The sequence below is a fragment of the Typopeltis vanoorti genome, chromosome 11 (assembly GCF_054136105.1).
Source record: "Typopeltis vanoorti isolate ZY-2024b chromosome 11, IOZ_Tvanoo_1.0, whole genome shotgun sequence".
NCBI classification, from domain to species: domain Eukaryota; kingdom Metazoa; phylum Arthropoda; class Arachnida; order Uropygi; family Thelyphonidae; genus Typopeltis; species Typopeltis vanoorti.
Genome location: NC_143559.1, coordinates 92,830,357 through 92,849,922, shown reverse-complemented (window position 1 = coordinate 92,849,922; position 19,566 = coordinate 92,830,357). Strand labels below are relative to the sequence as shown.

The 19,566-nt window shown below is 33.5% G+C and overlaps 1 protein-coding gene across 1 annotated transcript in view; it reads left to right on the top strand.

Annotated features, from left to right (window-relative positions):
- Positions 1 to 6,254: 6,254 nt before the first annotated feature.
- Positions 6,255 to 19,566, top strand: part of nAChRbeta1 (nicotinic acetylcholine receptor beta1) — a gene marked incomplete at its 5' end in the record, with an annotated part of 67,071 nt that continues 53,759 nt past the window's right edge. The window contains 4 exons of the mRNA XM_090400210.1: positions 6,255 to 6,398; positions 10,802 to 10,846; positions 14,171 to 14,280; positions 16,950 to 17,955. Of these exons, the coding sequence (XP_090256336.1) occupies positions 6,255 to 6,398; positions 10,802 to 10,846; positions 14,171 to 14,280; positions 16,950 to 17,955 (1,305 nt within the window). The remainder of the gene's footprint in view (positions 6,399 to 10,801; positions 10,847 to 14,170; positions 14,281 to 16,949; positions 17,956 to 19,566) is intronic.

Genomic DNA, 19,566 nt, shown 5'->3' with positions numbered 1-19,566 from the left:
GAAGCAGCCATATTGATAGAATACATGCATTAACATATACAGTCGTCTCATAACCTCAGTTGCTTCGTCCGTGAAAGGAATAAATTCAATCTGCTATGCGATGTTGTTGAGTTGCTGCACTAAAAACCAATTTCTCCGTACTTGATTGGGCTAAAGGCTGACAGACGATGTATATAATAGACTGAAAAAAAATTTTAAAATTATCTAGATAGCGAATTTCGAAACTATGATGGTTTTCTCTGCAGGCAGCGTCATGGAGCTACCCAAGGAAGCTATCCAGGTAGAACCGAGTTTAAGTATTACGGGGGAGGGTAGAAGGAACCCTTGCCCATTTAAAAGCAGAATGGAATGGATCGTCATGATGACTGGTGGAATCTGGGTGAGATAGAATGAATAATCTTAGGACTAGACTATTAATAAACTGGATGCTTTCATTATTTGTATTTATCCTAGTCTTCTAAAAGCGACACTACTTGTGACTTTTAAATTTACATTTAAATTTCTGAAGTATTGATAAGAAGTACTTAGATTTTTAAGAGTCTCGGTAAATTTCAAGTCAAGCAATATGGCAAGCCATTGCCTACGCTTAAATTACAATAAAAACGGAAAAGCATTTAATGGGAAACAGTTTTCAAAATTCGAAGTGTTAAGGCGAATTTTGCACTGAAAAGAGTGCAAAAATGTCAAAAAAATATCGTTTTGTTTTTTCTCTTCTTCTTCTTCTTTCATATTGTTATGGGATCCATCGTTCAATCGATTTCGGTCAAATGTGAAATATAAGGATTCTTCCGTTGCTACAAATCATCTGAGAAATCATCCTATTTTGATTTAAATAAGAGGTAGCTACTAGAAGTCACTCTCTTCCCTCTACAGACACATAGTTCGGCATGGTTTAAATCTTTTCAACAAAACTACAGTATAGTTGTTTCTTACGCTGCTAAGTTCCAACTCTAATTTCCGCAGCATTCCACTAAAATAGAATAAACAGGAAAGAGAAAAAAAAAACAGTCGACCAGAAACAAGAATTGAGACTATTATTCTGATATCCATACCCCAGTATCAAAAGAAAAAAAAAAAAAGATACATTGACATTTGTATCAATAATCGAAGCACTTCCCATGCTGCTTCCTGAAGGCGCTGAGAGAGGATCATTGTCTGACAATATTGTTACTATCCGTCCATCTATCTTCAATGCACGTAGCTTCATAACCACAATCGCAAACATTTCTATGCCTGTAAGATGATCCCAAGAAGAAACTTAAAGGATATAAATGTATTGACAAGTGAACGAGAAATCTATGATGCCAGGAATAACATCCATGTATTGGACGAGTTGGAATAAATACGTGTTTTTGTTTCTTTGCTCTTATTGGCAGTTAGCAGATACGAATGTCCAATCATCTCCTTAGAATTCTTTAGTTTTGCTGCTATCAAAATTTCTTGATCTATGATTAATGACTCAGAATGCGCTTTATCTGTATAGGTCTTTTATGTGATTCTATTCAAGAAAAAAATAAAGTTCAATATAAATTCAAATAAAATAAAGTAAAACGTATAATTTTTAAAAACATTTTTGTTTTATTTTATTCAGTATTTTAAGTTTTTTTGAAATTACTCCAAAAAATAAATAACAGCTAAATTTCTTATTATTAATTAAAATAAATAAAAGTAGCAGTTTGCTCGCCATTCAGGGCGAGCAAACTGCTCATAAAATTCTGCCCTCACTGTAGCCGTAACAGATAGCGGGGAATATGAAAAGCTTTTCGCTTCACCCCTAAAAACATTAATGTCAATTATCAATGTCACTTTTGTTTCTATTATTTCTAGTATTCTATTTTATCATATGATACATCAAACATATGTAGGAACGTTGATGTTGAATGTCATTTTTTTTCCCCATTTGATATTGCTATCAGATTAAAACAAAGTTTATAGTGTGCATACTCGCATAAATGATGGATCACCAAAAACATCATTTATCTTGGACGCCATCTATCGTAATAATGATTTTGCATTTGTTACAGCTTATTCCTGATGCTAAGCTCGTTCCATTTCTATCTCTTAATGAATTGATATAAATATTATTATATAGTGATAGGACTTTATTTACTTGACATGAAAATAAAATACCATAGCATTAACCATGCAACGAGAATTTATTCATTAAAAATAAACATGGATGCTGCTGTTTGGTCTGAAGACCACCGAACTACAAAATCATTTTTCGGCATTGTTTCCGGGAGGGGGGCACTAAATGTCCGAATAATCGTTGAAGTAGGATGAGGAAAAAAACTTGCCTCAGTCAGCTTGCTTTTTTGCTATTGGCTAGTCTCCAGAAAAAATGATCGGTCACAGCATATTTCACGCAGTCCGTCCGCGCTAAATAATGATGTATGAAATATCCCATGCTATCATTCATTGATTCGAAGGCGTTCACGGTACCCGTCTATATAAACTCCCATTAATTTCCATATAGAAGTGTCAGTCGGTGGACATCTCGCGATGAATAGATCCCTTCACAGAGAACCGCATGAATTTTTAAGTATACGAATGACAAGATCAGCCTTACTAATCTGCAAAAGTCTTATTTCCTTCGAGATTCACTTGCAAGAAAGATGGTTTCAGTCAATGTTCCGAGCTTGCTAAGTTCGCATAGCGAAGTATTCTCTCTAAACATCGACCTTCTCGGTGCTTCATGAATTCTACATTTCTACCATGTTTTTTTTTTTTTTTTTGGTTCCGATCGCTTCTTTCACTGTCAGTCGTAATATAAAAAGCTGAACTGAATGTAGTTTCTGATAGTGTCTTATTGATTTTGGAGTCAGATAGCGACCTAAATTTTCCTTAATCTCTCTCCTACTCTCCAAACAAAAAATGCAGAATATCATTTGACTCAGCGCTATTCATATATCGTTCAACTAGACTATTAAAATTAAATCACGTTAAAATTTCAATTTATTGAAATTTATATACGGTGTATTTCACATAAATAGTTTCATTTAACAGAACAGGAAACTTTTTTCTTAATATTATATTTTTTCATTCAGTTTTTCATATATTGTTTGCGTTCCATTTTTACAATAAAACTGCACTGGATATCCATTTTATTAGGATGTTACAAACTGTTTTGGAGAAAACCATTTTCCAATACCGTAAGACAAAGTAAAGGAGTTGCTATATACTAACCATGTTTGCCCAACGAATCTTAAATACTTTCAATTTTTTTTAACACGTTCATTGAGAGCAATTTAACAAAGATGAAGCAAATTCAGCAATATAAGAAACGATTCTACGATTCATTCTTAGGGAAACCCTAAACATCATGTCAAGAACTATTCAACATTCGCACAGTATCTATTATACTTAGCTTTCAACTCATTCACAGTCATGGCACCCACAACAGACTCTGGCATCATTATTATCTTCAGGGATGGTTATATTGTTGACAGATAGTCAAATTAACCGTCTCTATCCCCTTGTTCACATCATTTTATAATTGGCAAGGAAATTTGTAATTAATCACCGGAAATAGGCAATTCAAATACGCCCACGTTAATTATAAATTACACTTTATGATGATCTGAACAAGCCAACAAGGTGCCGGATAAAATAAATGAAAGTTAACTTCTCACAATCACTTGCACATGCGCATTGCCGATTTGGATTTCACAATTAATGTCGCTTCATAATTAAATTTTGTAAATTTTTGTAAAAATAATCATTGCTCATTAAACGATGGCAGAACTAGTGAATAGAATGTATATGTTTATAATCCTGAAGCGTAAAACGAAATAATAATGCTGTCCGAAGGGTGGGTTTGGCAGGTGGTTTTTGACGTCATTCAGATAATAATATACAGGGTGTTCGGGATAAATTTGACAGTTTCGTAAGGAAAAAGAAAATCTTCTTTGTATCTATTAAATTTAATGAATTGACAAAAAAACATTACAGGCAGAGTTAATTACAATACTATCAACAAGATTTACTCAAAATAACCACCATTAGCATCGATCACAGCTTCAATTCTGCTTCGGAACCTCGAACAAGCTGATGCTACAGTCTCCCTTTGAAGGGCCGCAAAAACTGTTTTAATTTTATCCATTAACTGGGCTTTTGTATTACTGGAAGTGCGATTGGTGTCTTTTTCAACTGCGCCCCATACAAAATAATCCATGGGGTTAAGGTCTGGGGAGTTTGGAGGCCAAACATTTGGACTGGTGAAGTCGTAGAAATTTTCAGACAACCATTTTTGACTTTTCCCAGAGGTGTGGCAAGGGGCCGAATCCTGCTGCCATACATACGGCCTACCATTGGCTACCCTTGTTATCCAGGGCTTGACTACAGTTAGCAACTCCACGAACAAAGCCCGAATTCCAATGCCAGGGTTCTTCAACACCTGTTCCTGCAGATTTGCGAGGAATTCTGCTGTACGAACGCAATCAGATCGTCTGCTAGGGATCTTTCTTCTTGCTACATCCTCGTAGTCACCATTGCAAGTCTCTAGTTCATGCCTGATTGTTTTTACTGTATTCAGGGAGCATTGGGCAGCAGTCGTAATATCCTTATTTTGATGGCGGGCACGAATCATCATGATACAAGTTATTCTCTTCCATGATTCAGGTGGGTTCCAGCTATCCATCCTTTCTGACATCTTGTATATGAATGAAGAAGGGTCCAAACTTTTAAATGAAGAGAAGTGTGTGTTAATACATGTAACTTACGGAAAAATATAATTAATTATAAATATGTCAAATTTATCCCGAACACCCTGTATAGTTAGTTTTTCTATGAATTTGTAAGATGGAAAAAGAACGTCAGTACTCTATTTGGTGGATATTTTAAAAGTAAAACAAGTGTTTTATTCATATTATGTTTATAATTTGGCAGTAGAGATACAGTTTCATTGTTTTATTTGACCCACACCTACAAAAGGTTGTAAACTTGGAGTGCATTAATCAACACATTAGGTCGGCTTACGATTTTTCTATTTTTATCATTTTTTTTTCATTCTTTAAGTGGTTCGGAAACCCTCCTCAGAGACGAAACATAGACGTTATCAAGCCACTTCACGCCTCCAGTAAGCGGTAGGGTGGTCGAACATAGAATGATGAAACTGAACTACCATCTAAAGAGAATCTCAGACATCTATTCCCACTCCGGGATTCAAGCCCGCAACCTTTTAGTTGGAGAATAGACATACTAACTAATCGACCAACCAAGCAGGTGACTAGTAAAGGTGGAAAAATGCATAAAAGCAAAGAACATAATACGCCATTGGTCATAACTTGAAGTCTGCGTTTTCTGTACTGAAACAAGCGAAGGATTTTTCGAGCAAAAAATAATAAAAGAAATTAATCTAAATACCATCATGTCTGGAGTGAACATGGTGTAGTATATAGAAGATTTCTTACTCTCCTACACCACATCACTGGGAGGAAGTTACTCTTTCTTATGATGAGAAAAAGGATGATCACCAAAGTCCTGGTATAGCCAACAGTCACACAGAATTGAAAAGAAAGAAGGAAAAAAAAACGAATCTATCAAAGAAGAAGGACCTTTGGAAGCCAGGCTGTAAGAAAAATAATTTGCTGCCTAGATTGTTTTTAATTACACCGACACAAATAATACTATAAGACCAGCGTGTTTATGCTTGTTAATCGAGTGTGTTTGCTAACTGGTTTGCTTTGCTCTTTTCACAGCGATTTCATTTTATCTTCATAGTAGGAATATAGATGTAAATTTTATTTTTATTCAAAATATATAATTTACATCTATGTTTAGCTTCACTTACCAATCTCATTTAGTCATAACAACCGGATACTCATTTAATTTAACTTAATATTAAAATACCAATTAACTCGAAATACCAATTTGGAGTTAATTGATATTTCGTATTTAAAATGAATATAAAATTAACAAAAAAAAAGGAATGGAATAATCCAGAAAATCCAAATTTAAATGCAATTTCCATTATAAGTTGTCGAGATCATTCGAGAGATATGTGAGAATATCTCTCGAATGACCTTGTTATCAATTTTAATAGCAATTCTTTGCATGTTTCGACATAAGAATTGTATTATTTTATACGATTTCTGTTCATATACTCCTCTTTCCTTGAGTAAACTATTGCTATATCTCATTTTCATACAAGATAGAGGTCATATAATCCATATATAAGTTAGGAACAATTATAAGGTGCGATATTTAAATTACTGCATTTACTGTAATAAAATTCCTAATTCTGTATCACGATTTTTACAGTCCTCTGCTCCGAGGACGAGGAGAGGCTCGTCCGGGATTTGTTTCGAGATTACAATAAACTGATACGACCTGTAAATGCTATGAACGAGACAGTGGAGGTAGAGTTTGGCCTCTCCTTTGTCCAGCTGATCAACGTGGTGAGTATAAAATAAAACTCAATTTTTTTATTTTTTTATTTTAAAGAGCATAAAATATCCCTTATTTGCCTGGATTCCTCAATTCAGTGATATTTCTAACGTGTAAATCTGAAAAGTTAAATATTTTGATATATTTCAGTTGCGATTTAAGTAAATATACCAACTAAATAAAAATATAGAAAATATTTTATTTTTATACATAATACGGAATATATTTTAATACTTTAATTTATTTATACCTAATAGTAGCATATTTTAAGGGAGATAAAAATCCCCCTTAACTTATCAACCTCGCCAGAAAAAAATAACCGTTTGGCTTTTCATCATAGTAGCATATTTTCTTTTTCTCTTTACTATGAGTTTTATTTCTATTCGTCCATGTTCACTAAATGATAATATGACTTTCCATTTTTCATGGTCAGCTTCTAAGTGATATTGATGTTTTTTTACTATGATCGAAGTGCATGCAACTACGGATTTTTTTTTTTTTTTTATCTTAGAGCCATTAAGCGTTATAGATACATACCTCTATTCCTTATTCTGATTTCTTAAAGCAAACGCATAGAAAGAACAATGTTAATCTCCTTGATGGTTCTTAAGATGATTGAGTTAATAGCCCCGGAAAGATCTTCCCAACCATATAACAGATTACATGAATGTAAACAAGAAAATAAGCCGTACCGGATTAAAGTGCCTGCTATATACAAAACTGCCGTTAGTGAACATAAAGAAGACACATTTTCCGAAAATAAAAATCAATATAAATTACTACAAAATATTCTTATATAGTTTAGCATTCTATGCAAGCACCGTTTTGTGTATATTTCTACTACATGGATAATACATAATCAGATTTAGTAGAAACTACTCTCAACTCTCATTGGTCAATGCCTATTAATTACGCGCTTAGATCACCATCTTGCGACAAATATCCAAAGGCAACGACTATTAATAGGTTTCGTAGAATTGATAATATTATGAATCTTTTTTGATTAGATATAGAAATTTGGCTATAAAATATGGATGGATCTATAATATCCGCCACTTTTATGTATTTATATAAAAATAAAGACTTTAAGTTCTACCTGTTGGAAAAGTTCAATGATAACACCTTTTATTGTAAAGACTGATGCAATATTATGTTCATAGTAATCACACATAGTATATTGTCTTGCTTAACCCTCTTAGGTAACATAGCCTGTCCATGACAGTAGCTTCGTGACTCAGTTATGATAACAACATCAGATTAAAGGAATATTAGTTGGGGATTTGCTTCCTGAATCAAATGTTATCTGGCGTATGTTAAATCCGACAGAAACATTACAAAGTGTAGTTATTCTCACTCCTGTTTTACCATCTGCCTTGAATTAAGCTTAACCCCCTTCTGTTTATAGGAGATAACGAAGGACACATGCATTTGTTGTCAAATGTGCTATCCAAGCTAATAGATTTGGATTAGTAGTTACCCGAAAGGATTTAGGCTGTTTGAGATATTTCAGCTTCTCGTTGAGAAACTACTGAATTAAATTCTTCAACTTTCGTTCTACAGAATTGAAATAAGTTCTTCAAGCACGTTCGTGGAATTTGTCTATGGAGAAAAGAGATTCAGTGAATTTGTTTATCCAGGAATATTTTTTATAAAGTAATATTTTGATAATTAATATGGTAATTGTATTTGGAATAAATAAAAATAATATTTTCTTAAAAAAAAGCAAATACTTTATAATTTTCCTTACATCTAAATATCAACTGAAATGCAATAAAGTACAAGTTCAACCTTATTTATTATTATTTTTTATTAAAAAAAAATCAGCTAACGCCTTTTTATTCCCGTATATATATATATATATATATATATATATATATATATATATATATATATATATATATATATATATATATATATATATATATATATATATATATATATATATATATATTATTCCAGTATATTATTTTTTATTAAAATTATTTTATTATGTTATGTTAATATTATTATTTTGACAAATATATTGGTATTTTAACAAAAATTTAGATATAGAAAATAAATTTATTAAAATTTTAAAGCACGCTGTTTAGAGATTTTTCAAGTAAATATATATAAATATAAACAGAGAGTTTATGTATATATTCTTTCTAGATATAGAGTCATTTAAATTTATTTTTATATACATTTTCTACCGAGTAAATAATGTTCAATAATATATATATATATATATTTATTGATTATTAGTAATATGAGACATTCGGTACACTAAATTATAGATGTGACGATATTTTGCATTGGTAAATACCTCGTAATACAAAATTATGTGAATCTTTCTTATTTTAAACAACGTTTCATAGTATATATATAATCTAGGATAGTTCTAAAATATTATCACTTTTTAATTGAATAAGAATTAGTTTTTAAATAATAAATATAGCTATCCCTAAAAATTCTTAACACCATATTGAAGTAAGTATCAAAAGGCTTATAAGGACTCATAAGAATAATTAGATATTTTTTGTGTACATCGATGTCTTACCTAGACTACGGATTACTATACTATCAGATGTTTAGAATACTTATGGAAATTTGTTGAATTAATGCAATTACAGTATTACCTAGAAGTTGAATCATTTGCAGAGTCACTAAAGGACAAAAAAAACATGGATGTAATTAAACATCATTTTGGATGTAAAGAAGAAGATATTCATGTGGCTTAATATTATTATTATTAAGAGAGACCTCCAGGGAGTCAGAGACTCATCGAGGGAGGCCACATACTACACACACCAGCTATCATACTTCTTCTTGAATTCATTCACACTGCTTGCACTCACAACATCCAATGGCAATCCATTCCAATCACGCACACCACCCGATGAAAGAAAAATCTAGTCTTCACACCCTTCTTGGCGACCTTCATTCTCAGCTTCGAAAGATGCCCTCTCGTCCTTTCCCCACCCTCCATAAATTGAAAAATTCCATCAATTGAAATCCTGTATGACCCTTTTCCGAAGTTTGTAAATCTCAATCATATCACCCCTCTTTCTCCTGTTTGCTAGTGTCTGCAGTCTACAAGTTTTCAATCTGTCTTCATAATCAGTATTCCACAATCCTGATATCATTTTTAACACTCTCCTTGGTTATCAGAATCACAACGGAAACCAGGAGACCAGACTTGCGCACAATAGTCCAAGTGAGGTCTTATCAAGGCCTTGTAAAGAGGCAAAATAACATCCTTATCTTTACATGTGAATGTTCTTTTCATTATTTCAATTATCCTTTGAGTTGTATTTGCAATCTTTGCCACATGGCCCCTGAACTTCAACTTCCTATCTATTAACACTCCAAGATCCCAAGCCTCATCAGTTTCTTCTAGCCTAATACCAACAATATAATACACCATTGGATATCTAGTCATGCCGAAGTGAATGACTTTACGTTAGCTGACATCGAACTGATACCCATTTTCCCATGATCACAATTCCAGCCTATTCAATCGATTATTGATTTCAAATATTCGAATACTGATTTCAATGAGATTAACTCGATTGGCCAATTCTGGTAAAATGTTTCGAAATGATATTAAGAATTCTGCAATTATTGGAGGGAGAAATAGTATTTAGGATTTTTATTAAAACTTGTTGAGGCATTTCACTCATTCAAACACACACACACACGCATACTCGGAGCTTATAAAATCATTGATTCCACGAAGGCGCAGTTATATAAAAATCACCACATTTTCGAATAAAATAATCTTAATACGAAATACAGCAGACATTCAAATCAGAATTGCATTTTCTACATTTATGTGACATATACAAACAATAAATATCATTCTCAAAATCTCACGTCATCATCGAATGTAATTTTGTACTTTCGTTACATCATTATGCATTCACTACATCTGCAATGATAGATGTGGAATTCAATGATGCTGCGCAGTTAGCATTGGAGATTGTCAGTACATAATTACAATATGATGAGAGGGGGGGGGAATAAAAACGAGACGTCCAATTCGCGTACCCAATTTAGGCATTTTAAATATGGTCTGAAAAATCTTTTTAAATGATATTATCGAATGATTGTCTTTCAATTCTGAAACAGATCGGTGAAACTGATCACACGTGATCAGTTTCATCGATCTGTTTCTAAAACTAGCAAGTACCTTGAATCAAACGAAGATAAGCATGTGCCATCGTTTCCAATGCACAGTCTGTATCGACAATGTTCTTCGATTAGAAAGGCTTTATAACTTATAAGTTATAAGTTATTGCGGATATCCGACTTTTCGATGAATACGTATAAAAAAAACTCTTGAGAGATGGAAATATGGCCTCTAAGATATAAGTTATGTGTTGTGTTGCGTTTCTCTAAAATTAAAATTTAATGATGTTTTAATTTCTTGCAGAATGAAAAAAACCAGATAATGACGTCAAATGTCTGGCTACAATTGGTGAGTTGCTTCTACAGCTATTGCAAAATGAATGGAGAAATTTATATTATCCTTAAACTAATATGTTTTTCGAAATGAAAGTTAAACGATATAAAAATATATTTATCTAAACTTTTACGCAAATGCAAACGTAAATTTATAAAAAATTAAGTGGATATTCAAAGCCGAATATAGAAACTATAAGCGTTTTATGAAATTTGACCATAGAGCTTATGGGAATATACTCGCCGATATTTACGAGTTGTCCTATCCGGATCTAATAGGAGAGATGATCGTCGCTGCCCAAGGGTGACCATTGTCACTGAGTACAACAGCGCTGAGTTGGACGATCTTTCGGTCACTCGTGGGGAGTTGTCCGAAGGATCGCCCTAATTTTTAGAGAAGGGCTTTACTTAAAAGTCTAGTTGCCGGTGAAGGGGGTTTGCTTTGAGAAAGCATTTTGAGTTTCTGGGGAGCGTGTTTTCCGTGGGGGAGGGGGGGTTGTCGGCCGATGCTTTTCTCTGGAACATGAGCGGTTCTGCTCAGTGGTAGGTGAGCCTGTCACTGAGTGGAACCAACGCTGAGTTGGACGATCTTTCGGTCACTCGTAGGGAGTTTCTATATTCGGCTTTGCAATAATGCTGGATTTAATATCCACTTCATTTTTATAAATTTGCATCGCCGAAGCGAAGCCTTTTTTCTCTTTATTTTAGTAGATGTTTACATAAATAAACAAAAATATTTATGTAAACATGCCTTCAAGAATAATAATTTAATATTATTAAATTAATAGTAATATTAATAATATTAATATTATTAATATTAACCTTTAATATTATTAAGATTTCCACGAAAGATTAGATTTCTCTTTTTTTTATGCAGACTTATACTTTAGCCTCTTCTGGCAAATCTACGTCACATCCACAACTTTCCCTTCCATAACAACTAGATTTCCATATCTGTGTTCAAGGTAGTCCTTATACAACTCCTAACGCTGTAGTCATGCGAAATCCACCTCCTTAATTAATTAAGGAGGTGGATTTCTAATCTAATTAGAATTGGATTCAGAATGTGTGTGTGTGTGTGTGTGTGTGTGTGTGTGTGTGTGTGTGTGTGTGTGTGTGTGTGTGTGTGTGTGTGTGTGTGTGTGTGTGACTATTTATATTAACTCGGAATTGGGATATGTTCATATTTTTATATACTGACTTAGAACCGGGAGTTAGAACAAACAATTAAATTCATTCACAACGCAAACATGTTTCGTCGGAAGGCCGACTTCTTCAGGCGTGAAGAAACACAGAAAGCAAATAAAAAACACTATAAAGAAACATTGTGTCACTGAAATTCGACTATTATAAACTTCAGTTAACTTTGAACTGGAGCTACAGTCCGTGTTCACGTTCTATTGTTAGGCATCTGTGCGCGTGTGACTTTACGAGGACTCCAATATCTGAGAGCAGAGTTGAATGAGTCCGATAAATTGTAACTAAGTTTCTTGTTTATATGATGAGGGCCCATGACAATTTCCTTAGACTCGACTATGCGGCGTTCTACCTCGTCGTGGCATATATGAAGGTTTGAAGTTGTTGTCTAGTTTATCTCATGTTGGCGGCCTTCATTATTTGTGTTTACTGAAAACAGGGTTGAACAAAAAGGCTTGACAGGACACTTGCTCCAGTTATTTTGTAGGCAATGTCCCTCTGGCGTTCTTCCAGACGTAGGAGGATGGATTTTTCAGTTTGGCCATAGTATGGCTTACCACAGTCGTACGTAATTTTATACGCTCCTGAGAACTGTAGATGGTTGTGAGCTGGTTTGTGTTTGCTTATAATTGATCTTAATTTGGGAAGAGTAGAGAAGAGAGTTTACTTCGCATGGAAGCAACACTTGCGATTAATAATGCAAAACCTCCATCTGATAATATCTCCCTTGGCGAAAGGGTAGCCATTAAAAATCTTCAGAATAACAAGGACATCGTTATCCTACAAGCTGATAAGGGAAACGCAACTGTAGTTCTAAATAAAACAGATTACCGTGACAAAATCTCAGCTTGATTAGAGTCAGATACATACTCGGAAATTGAAAGAGATTCAACAAGAAAGATACATAACAAAACGAATAATCTCCTACAAAAAACCATGGAGCTTCCACGAAACATACGCCTTTCTGTTCGTTCTTTACATTCACTCATTCCAAGGTTATACGGTCTCCCAAAGATACACAAAAAAAATTGCCCAATGAGACCTATTGTAGATAGTATTCACTCGCCTACCTACCGATTATCTAAATATCTGGCATCATCCTTAAAAGGTTTTGCGGGAAAATCTCCTTCATATATCAAAAACTCAACTGATTTGGTCTCTAAAAGAAGAATTTAAAACTCAAGTCTTCAGATATCATGGTGAGCTTTGACATAGTTGCTCTCTTCACAAACATTCCAACTCAAGAGGTTCTCGATATTTTAAAGAACGAGATTTCAAAAAAGATGTTTTCCCTGCAATCACATTGTGTAAACTCCGGCTACTTTCAATTTGAGGGAAAAATTTACAAAAAAAAAAATAAAGGATTAGCAATGGGCATCCCCCCCTATCCCCAATACTAGCCAACATATTTTTTGAAGACTACAAACAAAAGGCAATCTCCTCATTTACTCTTAAGCCAAAAGTCTTGCTGAGATATGTAGATGACATATTCCTTATCTGGGAACACGGTACTGATAAGCTTCACACTTTTTTAGATCACTTAATCAACTTCCACCAAGACATCAAATGAACCATGGAGGTTGAAGAAAATCGATCTCTTCCTTTTCTGGACGTAAAATTTACCAAGACATCTGACTCCATAAAAATCTCCATCCTTAGAAAACCTACACACACAGATAGATACCTGTATGCGTCTTCACATCACAATCCAGCACAAAAAGTGGGTATCATCTCAACTCTAGCGCATCGTGCCAGATCTGTACTGTCAGATGATGAAGAGCTAAAAAATGAACTACAACATCTAAAAAGAACCTTCACGAGTAATGGCTACGCTTCAAAAACTATTAACAAGCATCTATACCGCCACCATCAAAACAACTCAGAAACACAGGACAACCCCAAAGGTTATATCTCCTTACTATGCATCAGCTCGCTCTCCAAGAAACTACGAAGAATTTTAAGAAAGTTTAACATAAAAAATTGCTTCTCTACTCTTCCCAAATAAATAAATATATATATATATATATATAAAATATTTGTATAAATCGAAATTTCTATAATTTATATAAAAACAAATTAACTATAAATCATAAACGTTTTTTTTTTCTTATCAAATTCTAAAGTTTTTGTGTATTTTTTAAAGATATGGAAAGATTATCAGCTAAAATGGGACGAAGCCGATTATGGTGGAATATCGGTTCTTAGGTTACCTCCGGATAAAGTTTGGAAACCGGATGTGGTGTTGTTTAATAAGTAAGTAATCTCCAAAACATCCTATTCGTATTTCGTTTCAGAAAATGTTTTTGGTTTTAATATTTTTTTCTCCCTCTTTAGAAACATCAGCATTCAGATAAGATCAAAATTCGAACGAATATATTCTTTATTATAAGTTATAATCCCTTCGCTTTATGTTTTTTCTTATTTTTTCTTTTAATTCATAAGTAAATAGCTCGAACACGATAAAATTAGAAGTAATTCTTTGGTTTTGTTTTGTTTTTTCCAAAATATTTCATATTTGTAGAACTTTATATTCCCCAAGAATTATTTGTTTTTAATAAATAATATTTTAATTCTGGTAGATGTGAACGATACCAAGAGGTGGTTTCCAGGACCATCGGGGAGTTAATCTACCGTGAGATGCGGTGATTAATACCCTTGGAGGGTAATGGATGGCAATGCTGTAGCCAATGAAGTTCTAACTGAGGCTTGGCTATTGCTGTTACCCTCCTGCCATGATCAGAGCTTTTATAGCTCAATAACACCTTCTCCCTACACTGTTCTCTACAGATAAGGGGGAAGAAAGATCAAAATTCGAACGAATATATTCTTTATTATAAGTTATAATCCCTTCGCTTTATGTTTTTTCTTATTTTTTCTTTTAATTCATAAGTAAATAGCTTGAACACGATAAAAAGAGATGAAAAGCATTCTTGCTTCGCCCCTTTAAGCCAGTCCTTATATAAGGATAAACCAAGAGACAAAACAATTCATTTGTGTTATGCTATGTTATGTTATATCGTTACTGTATTTATTGGCGAATTCTATATAATACTAACAATTCTCAGTTCGCTACTAATTTCAGATAAGCTTTATTATGATAATAATTATTATTCAGGCATTGAATATTAGTGACAGGCGATAGATGAATTTTTATCCCAATTGTGAGATCACTATTATCCTTCTCATTGAAGACCTGAAATGGAATTCACATTCAAAATCAAGCTAACTGACCTATGCAGTTTTTACTACTAAATTCACTCAGTATAGGTGGATTTTGTGTGAGAATTTTGTGCAAATGGTTCTGCACGTCAACCATTGAACATTGTTGCGAGGATATCGATTCAGATTCAGTGTTTTTTGGGATTATTTCATTATTATCGACTGAATTTGTATTGTTGTGCATCAAAGGATTTCTGATGCTACTGAAGATGCTGGATTGTCTGAAATGAATTTGAATGCCTAAACAGGTGAGTTGATTATTTCTCTTTTTTTTTTTTTTTCCTTTCTAAAGATATTTATAACGGTGTAAGTTCAATTTATTTAGAGGATTTATATTATTTGGACCATTTTAATATCATCATTTATTTATTAATCTCATTTTATTTCTTTTCTTTAGATAAAAATATGGAATTTCGAAAATTTTCAACACCACACCACAAAGAAATCTTTCTCATATCCCTTCAGGATCGTACCAACAAGAAGACAGAGGGATTCAATTCTTAATTGTCCACTAAACTCTAAGAATTTTATGTTTGGATATGTAAAAGCATAACTGAATAAAAACAATTATTCAAACGTGGTAATTGAGTGAAGTTGAATTAACAAACGTTCGAAGGTATAAAAGAAAAAGTCAAGAGAAGTTACTTCATCTTAATTTAAGAATTATGGCCACTCATCATTGGTAGCGGATATAACAAAGTACAATTGCACCGGCTCATTTAATTGCTGTGCATCATTATCCTCACACTGTTGAAATCTTGTAATAGTTACCTATAATACTGAAATCTCAGCTTTTGTTAACTGGAAATTACTGTATTAACACTCATTGCTGAGATAACAATCCATCGCAAGTAACAACTGAACCAGGACAATAGATAAGTGTTACAAGATTTCAATAATGCAATCGCAGTTAAGCCACAATTGTAGAGCACCCACCAGAATCTGAACATAACTACTGTAGAATTTGTCATTGGCATATTAAGGCCAATCAAAGCTTTTTTTATAGATTACTGTATCGCAGAAATTTCAAATTTATGTTATGCAGTTTATACCTACGTAACAATGGATGCGATTATTTGAGCCACAAAGTTTTGAGATATCCATAGGAACAACCGTATTTTGACAGTATCAAAATGAATTAGTTTTGACGCAATATTCGTAAAAATGAGGTCAACACCTACAGATATCGTAACTTAGCTTAATATAAACTTCGGTGGCATTTGACTAAAATAATACCTAATCTGAATGGCTGGATTGATGAAAACCGATGCAGTTAATCCATGGTAATTTAGAACTAGAGGCTAGGGGAGGGGAAGAGATAATATGCTGATGGTATGTATGGAGAAGTTTTGCATTTTGAGAAAGAGAGAGAGAGAGAGAGTCAACCAAAAACGAGATTTGACACTTAAACATTCAACTGTATCCCAGTATTGAAAGTGGGGGTTACATGCATTATTAAGCATTCGAAGCATTTTCTTCGTTGTTAAGTGATTTGCTGACATATTTAAATAAAGTATATTTTAGTTTCATTTTGAGAATAAACGTCGTTTTCTAATTTTTTTTTTATAAAATAACAGTGAACTATCAAATTCTGAATACTCACTTTTAATTAGGCTTGGTTTTATAATTGTTACAATATTTTATTAACTGCAGATTAGTGAATAAGTTTTTTTTTTTGTCTAAGTATTTTTATTAAATTGCAGTGCCGATGGCAACTATGAAGTGCGGTACAAATCGAACGTTCTCATCTACCCAAGTGGATCTGTGATGTGGGTCCCTCCCGCTATTTACCAGAGCTCATGCACCATAGATGTCACCTACTTTCCATTTGATCAGCAGAAATGCGTGATGAAGTTTGGATCGTGGACTTTCAATGGTGATCAAGTGTCCTTAGAGCTGTACAACAAGCAGAAGTGGGTGGATCTGTCTGATTATTGGAAGAGCGGTACGTGGGACATCGTAGGGGTGCCAGCCTATCTGAACATCTACAACAACACAAAACACGGGAGGCCTACAGAGACAGACATCTCTTTCTACATTACGATTCGGAGGAAGACGCTCTTCTATACGGTTAACCTTATTCTACCGACTGTGTTGATTAGTTTTTTGTGCATTCTCGTCTTCTATCTCCCAGCAGAAGCGGGCGAAAAGGTCACCTTGGGAATCTCCATTCTGTTGTCATTGGTAGTGTTCCTGTTGTTGGTGTCCAAGATACTGCCACCAACATCACTCGTTCTTCCACTTATCGCCAAGTACCTGCTCTTCACCTTCCTTATGAACACGGTTTCCATCCTGGTCACGGTGATTATTATCAACTGGAACTTTCGCGGACCCAGAACGCATAGGATGCCAAATTGGATTCGAGTAGTTTTCTTAAAGTATTTGCCTATCCTTTTGTTTATGAAGAGGCCCAAAAAGACCCGCCTTAGGTGGATGATGGAAATGCCAGGAGTCGGTCTCCATCATCATTACCATGCCCCACCTGAGATTAAGCAATGTACTCTGAAAGGTAAAATGGAGTTTCTTGAATTAGCTGACATCCATCATCCAAATTGCACTATTGCTCGCAAGCCTTCCTCCGAAAGGGATGTCGAAAGAAGAGACAGTGAAAGTACAGACACTCTATTCCTCTCACCTGATGCGTATAGGGCGACAGAAGCCATCGAGTTTATCGCCGAACATCTAAGGAGCGAAGACGAGTATATACAGGTAATAAAATGAAGACACATTACTAGTTTATACTGCAGTGAATAATTTGTCTCATGGCTTAACTCTTCTTCATATAACGTTTGATAAACAACAACAATACTTCGGTCTAGTCACGTGTAAACAGTAATAGCCACACTTGACTCGTTAACAATATTAAAGTAACTAAACAAATGGTAGTAACATTGGACACTTTATTTATTATTGAAAGTGCAATGTGCAGATATCAACAAAAGATAGGCGTAATTGTCCACATAGGCGTAATAAATGCTTCAATGTGTCATAGAATGATATCTAGTATTTTTTAAGTAAATATTTGATAGTATTGTTTTCTTCTTCTACTTTAAATCATTAGTAAATTTCCCTAGTGGAAAGAGTTACAGCTATCTTGGTAGCGCTGTAATTCCCATAGATGGTCTGTCAGGCTTATTGCTGACCACATTCTGATGTGCTTCCTTATAATGACTGCATTTTCAGTTATTGTTCTTTTAACGGTAGAAATGACATGCACAGTTCTTCGCGCTAGCACTATAGGGTATAGCAACCATAATTGTTCCATACTCTAGACCCAATGACATCTGCGTGTCAATCCCCCTTCCGAACATTGTGTTAATTATTTCCGTTTATTCATCGAAAGGAATTCTATCTAATCGTTATATGTAGTTGCAGATTGCAATACTCTGGATGCATTCATTTTCGTGCAATTAGAGAATGTCTCATAAATTTTGGTAGGATACTGTATAACCTTTAAGTTTTTTCTCTTTAAATGAACAGTATACTTGTTGAAATAACATTATCCTTTCGCTTAAAAGGCTTGAAACACAACTTTTAATTCCATGGAATTTTGTTCAATAATACATTAATACTTTCACCCATAAGTAACCGTTTTTTTATTATTATTTGATTTGCATTGCTAAATGATAAATGCCTAGAATTTATGTACGTTTTTTTTGTGTTTCCTCTTTCCACTTTGTACCAAAATTGTCTTTCATAATAGTAATATAGTATGGTATTTTAATCAAGAAGCTATTCATATAACGTAAAGAAAATAAACAAATACGATATATAAATAAAATTACTATTTTCATCGAGGAAGACTCTAAATCACCCAAACCAGCAGTCATACCTTCCTTTAAATTCATTCACACTAGATGCAGATATCCTGCACATATTGTATTCTATAGTTAAATCGTTGCATAAAGGTAAGAAAATCAGTTGTAAGATGTAGACGCAAGAAATTACATACACACCTAAATCATTCAAACATTTATTCTCGATCTTAAAAACTATTTATCATTATGCGAATAGGTGACGTCACAGGGCAAGATATTCCATTTGAAAAAAGAGCTTCTGATCTTTTTTTAATAACCGAAATTCCAAAGGTGGTGTTTCTTCTAACTTTAAATCTTTTCTGCTATGATTTATTGCAAAATATATTATATTTACCTTAGAAATAATAATTTGGATTATATTTTATTTTTTTTAATCTAAACAATATTTAAAATAATTAGATAATTTTTTAAATAATTTAATTTAATTCACACACCTTTAAATATTTTGTATTATAATATTAGAATTAAATGCTGTCTAAAGGATTGATTATTCTGAGAACAC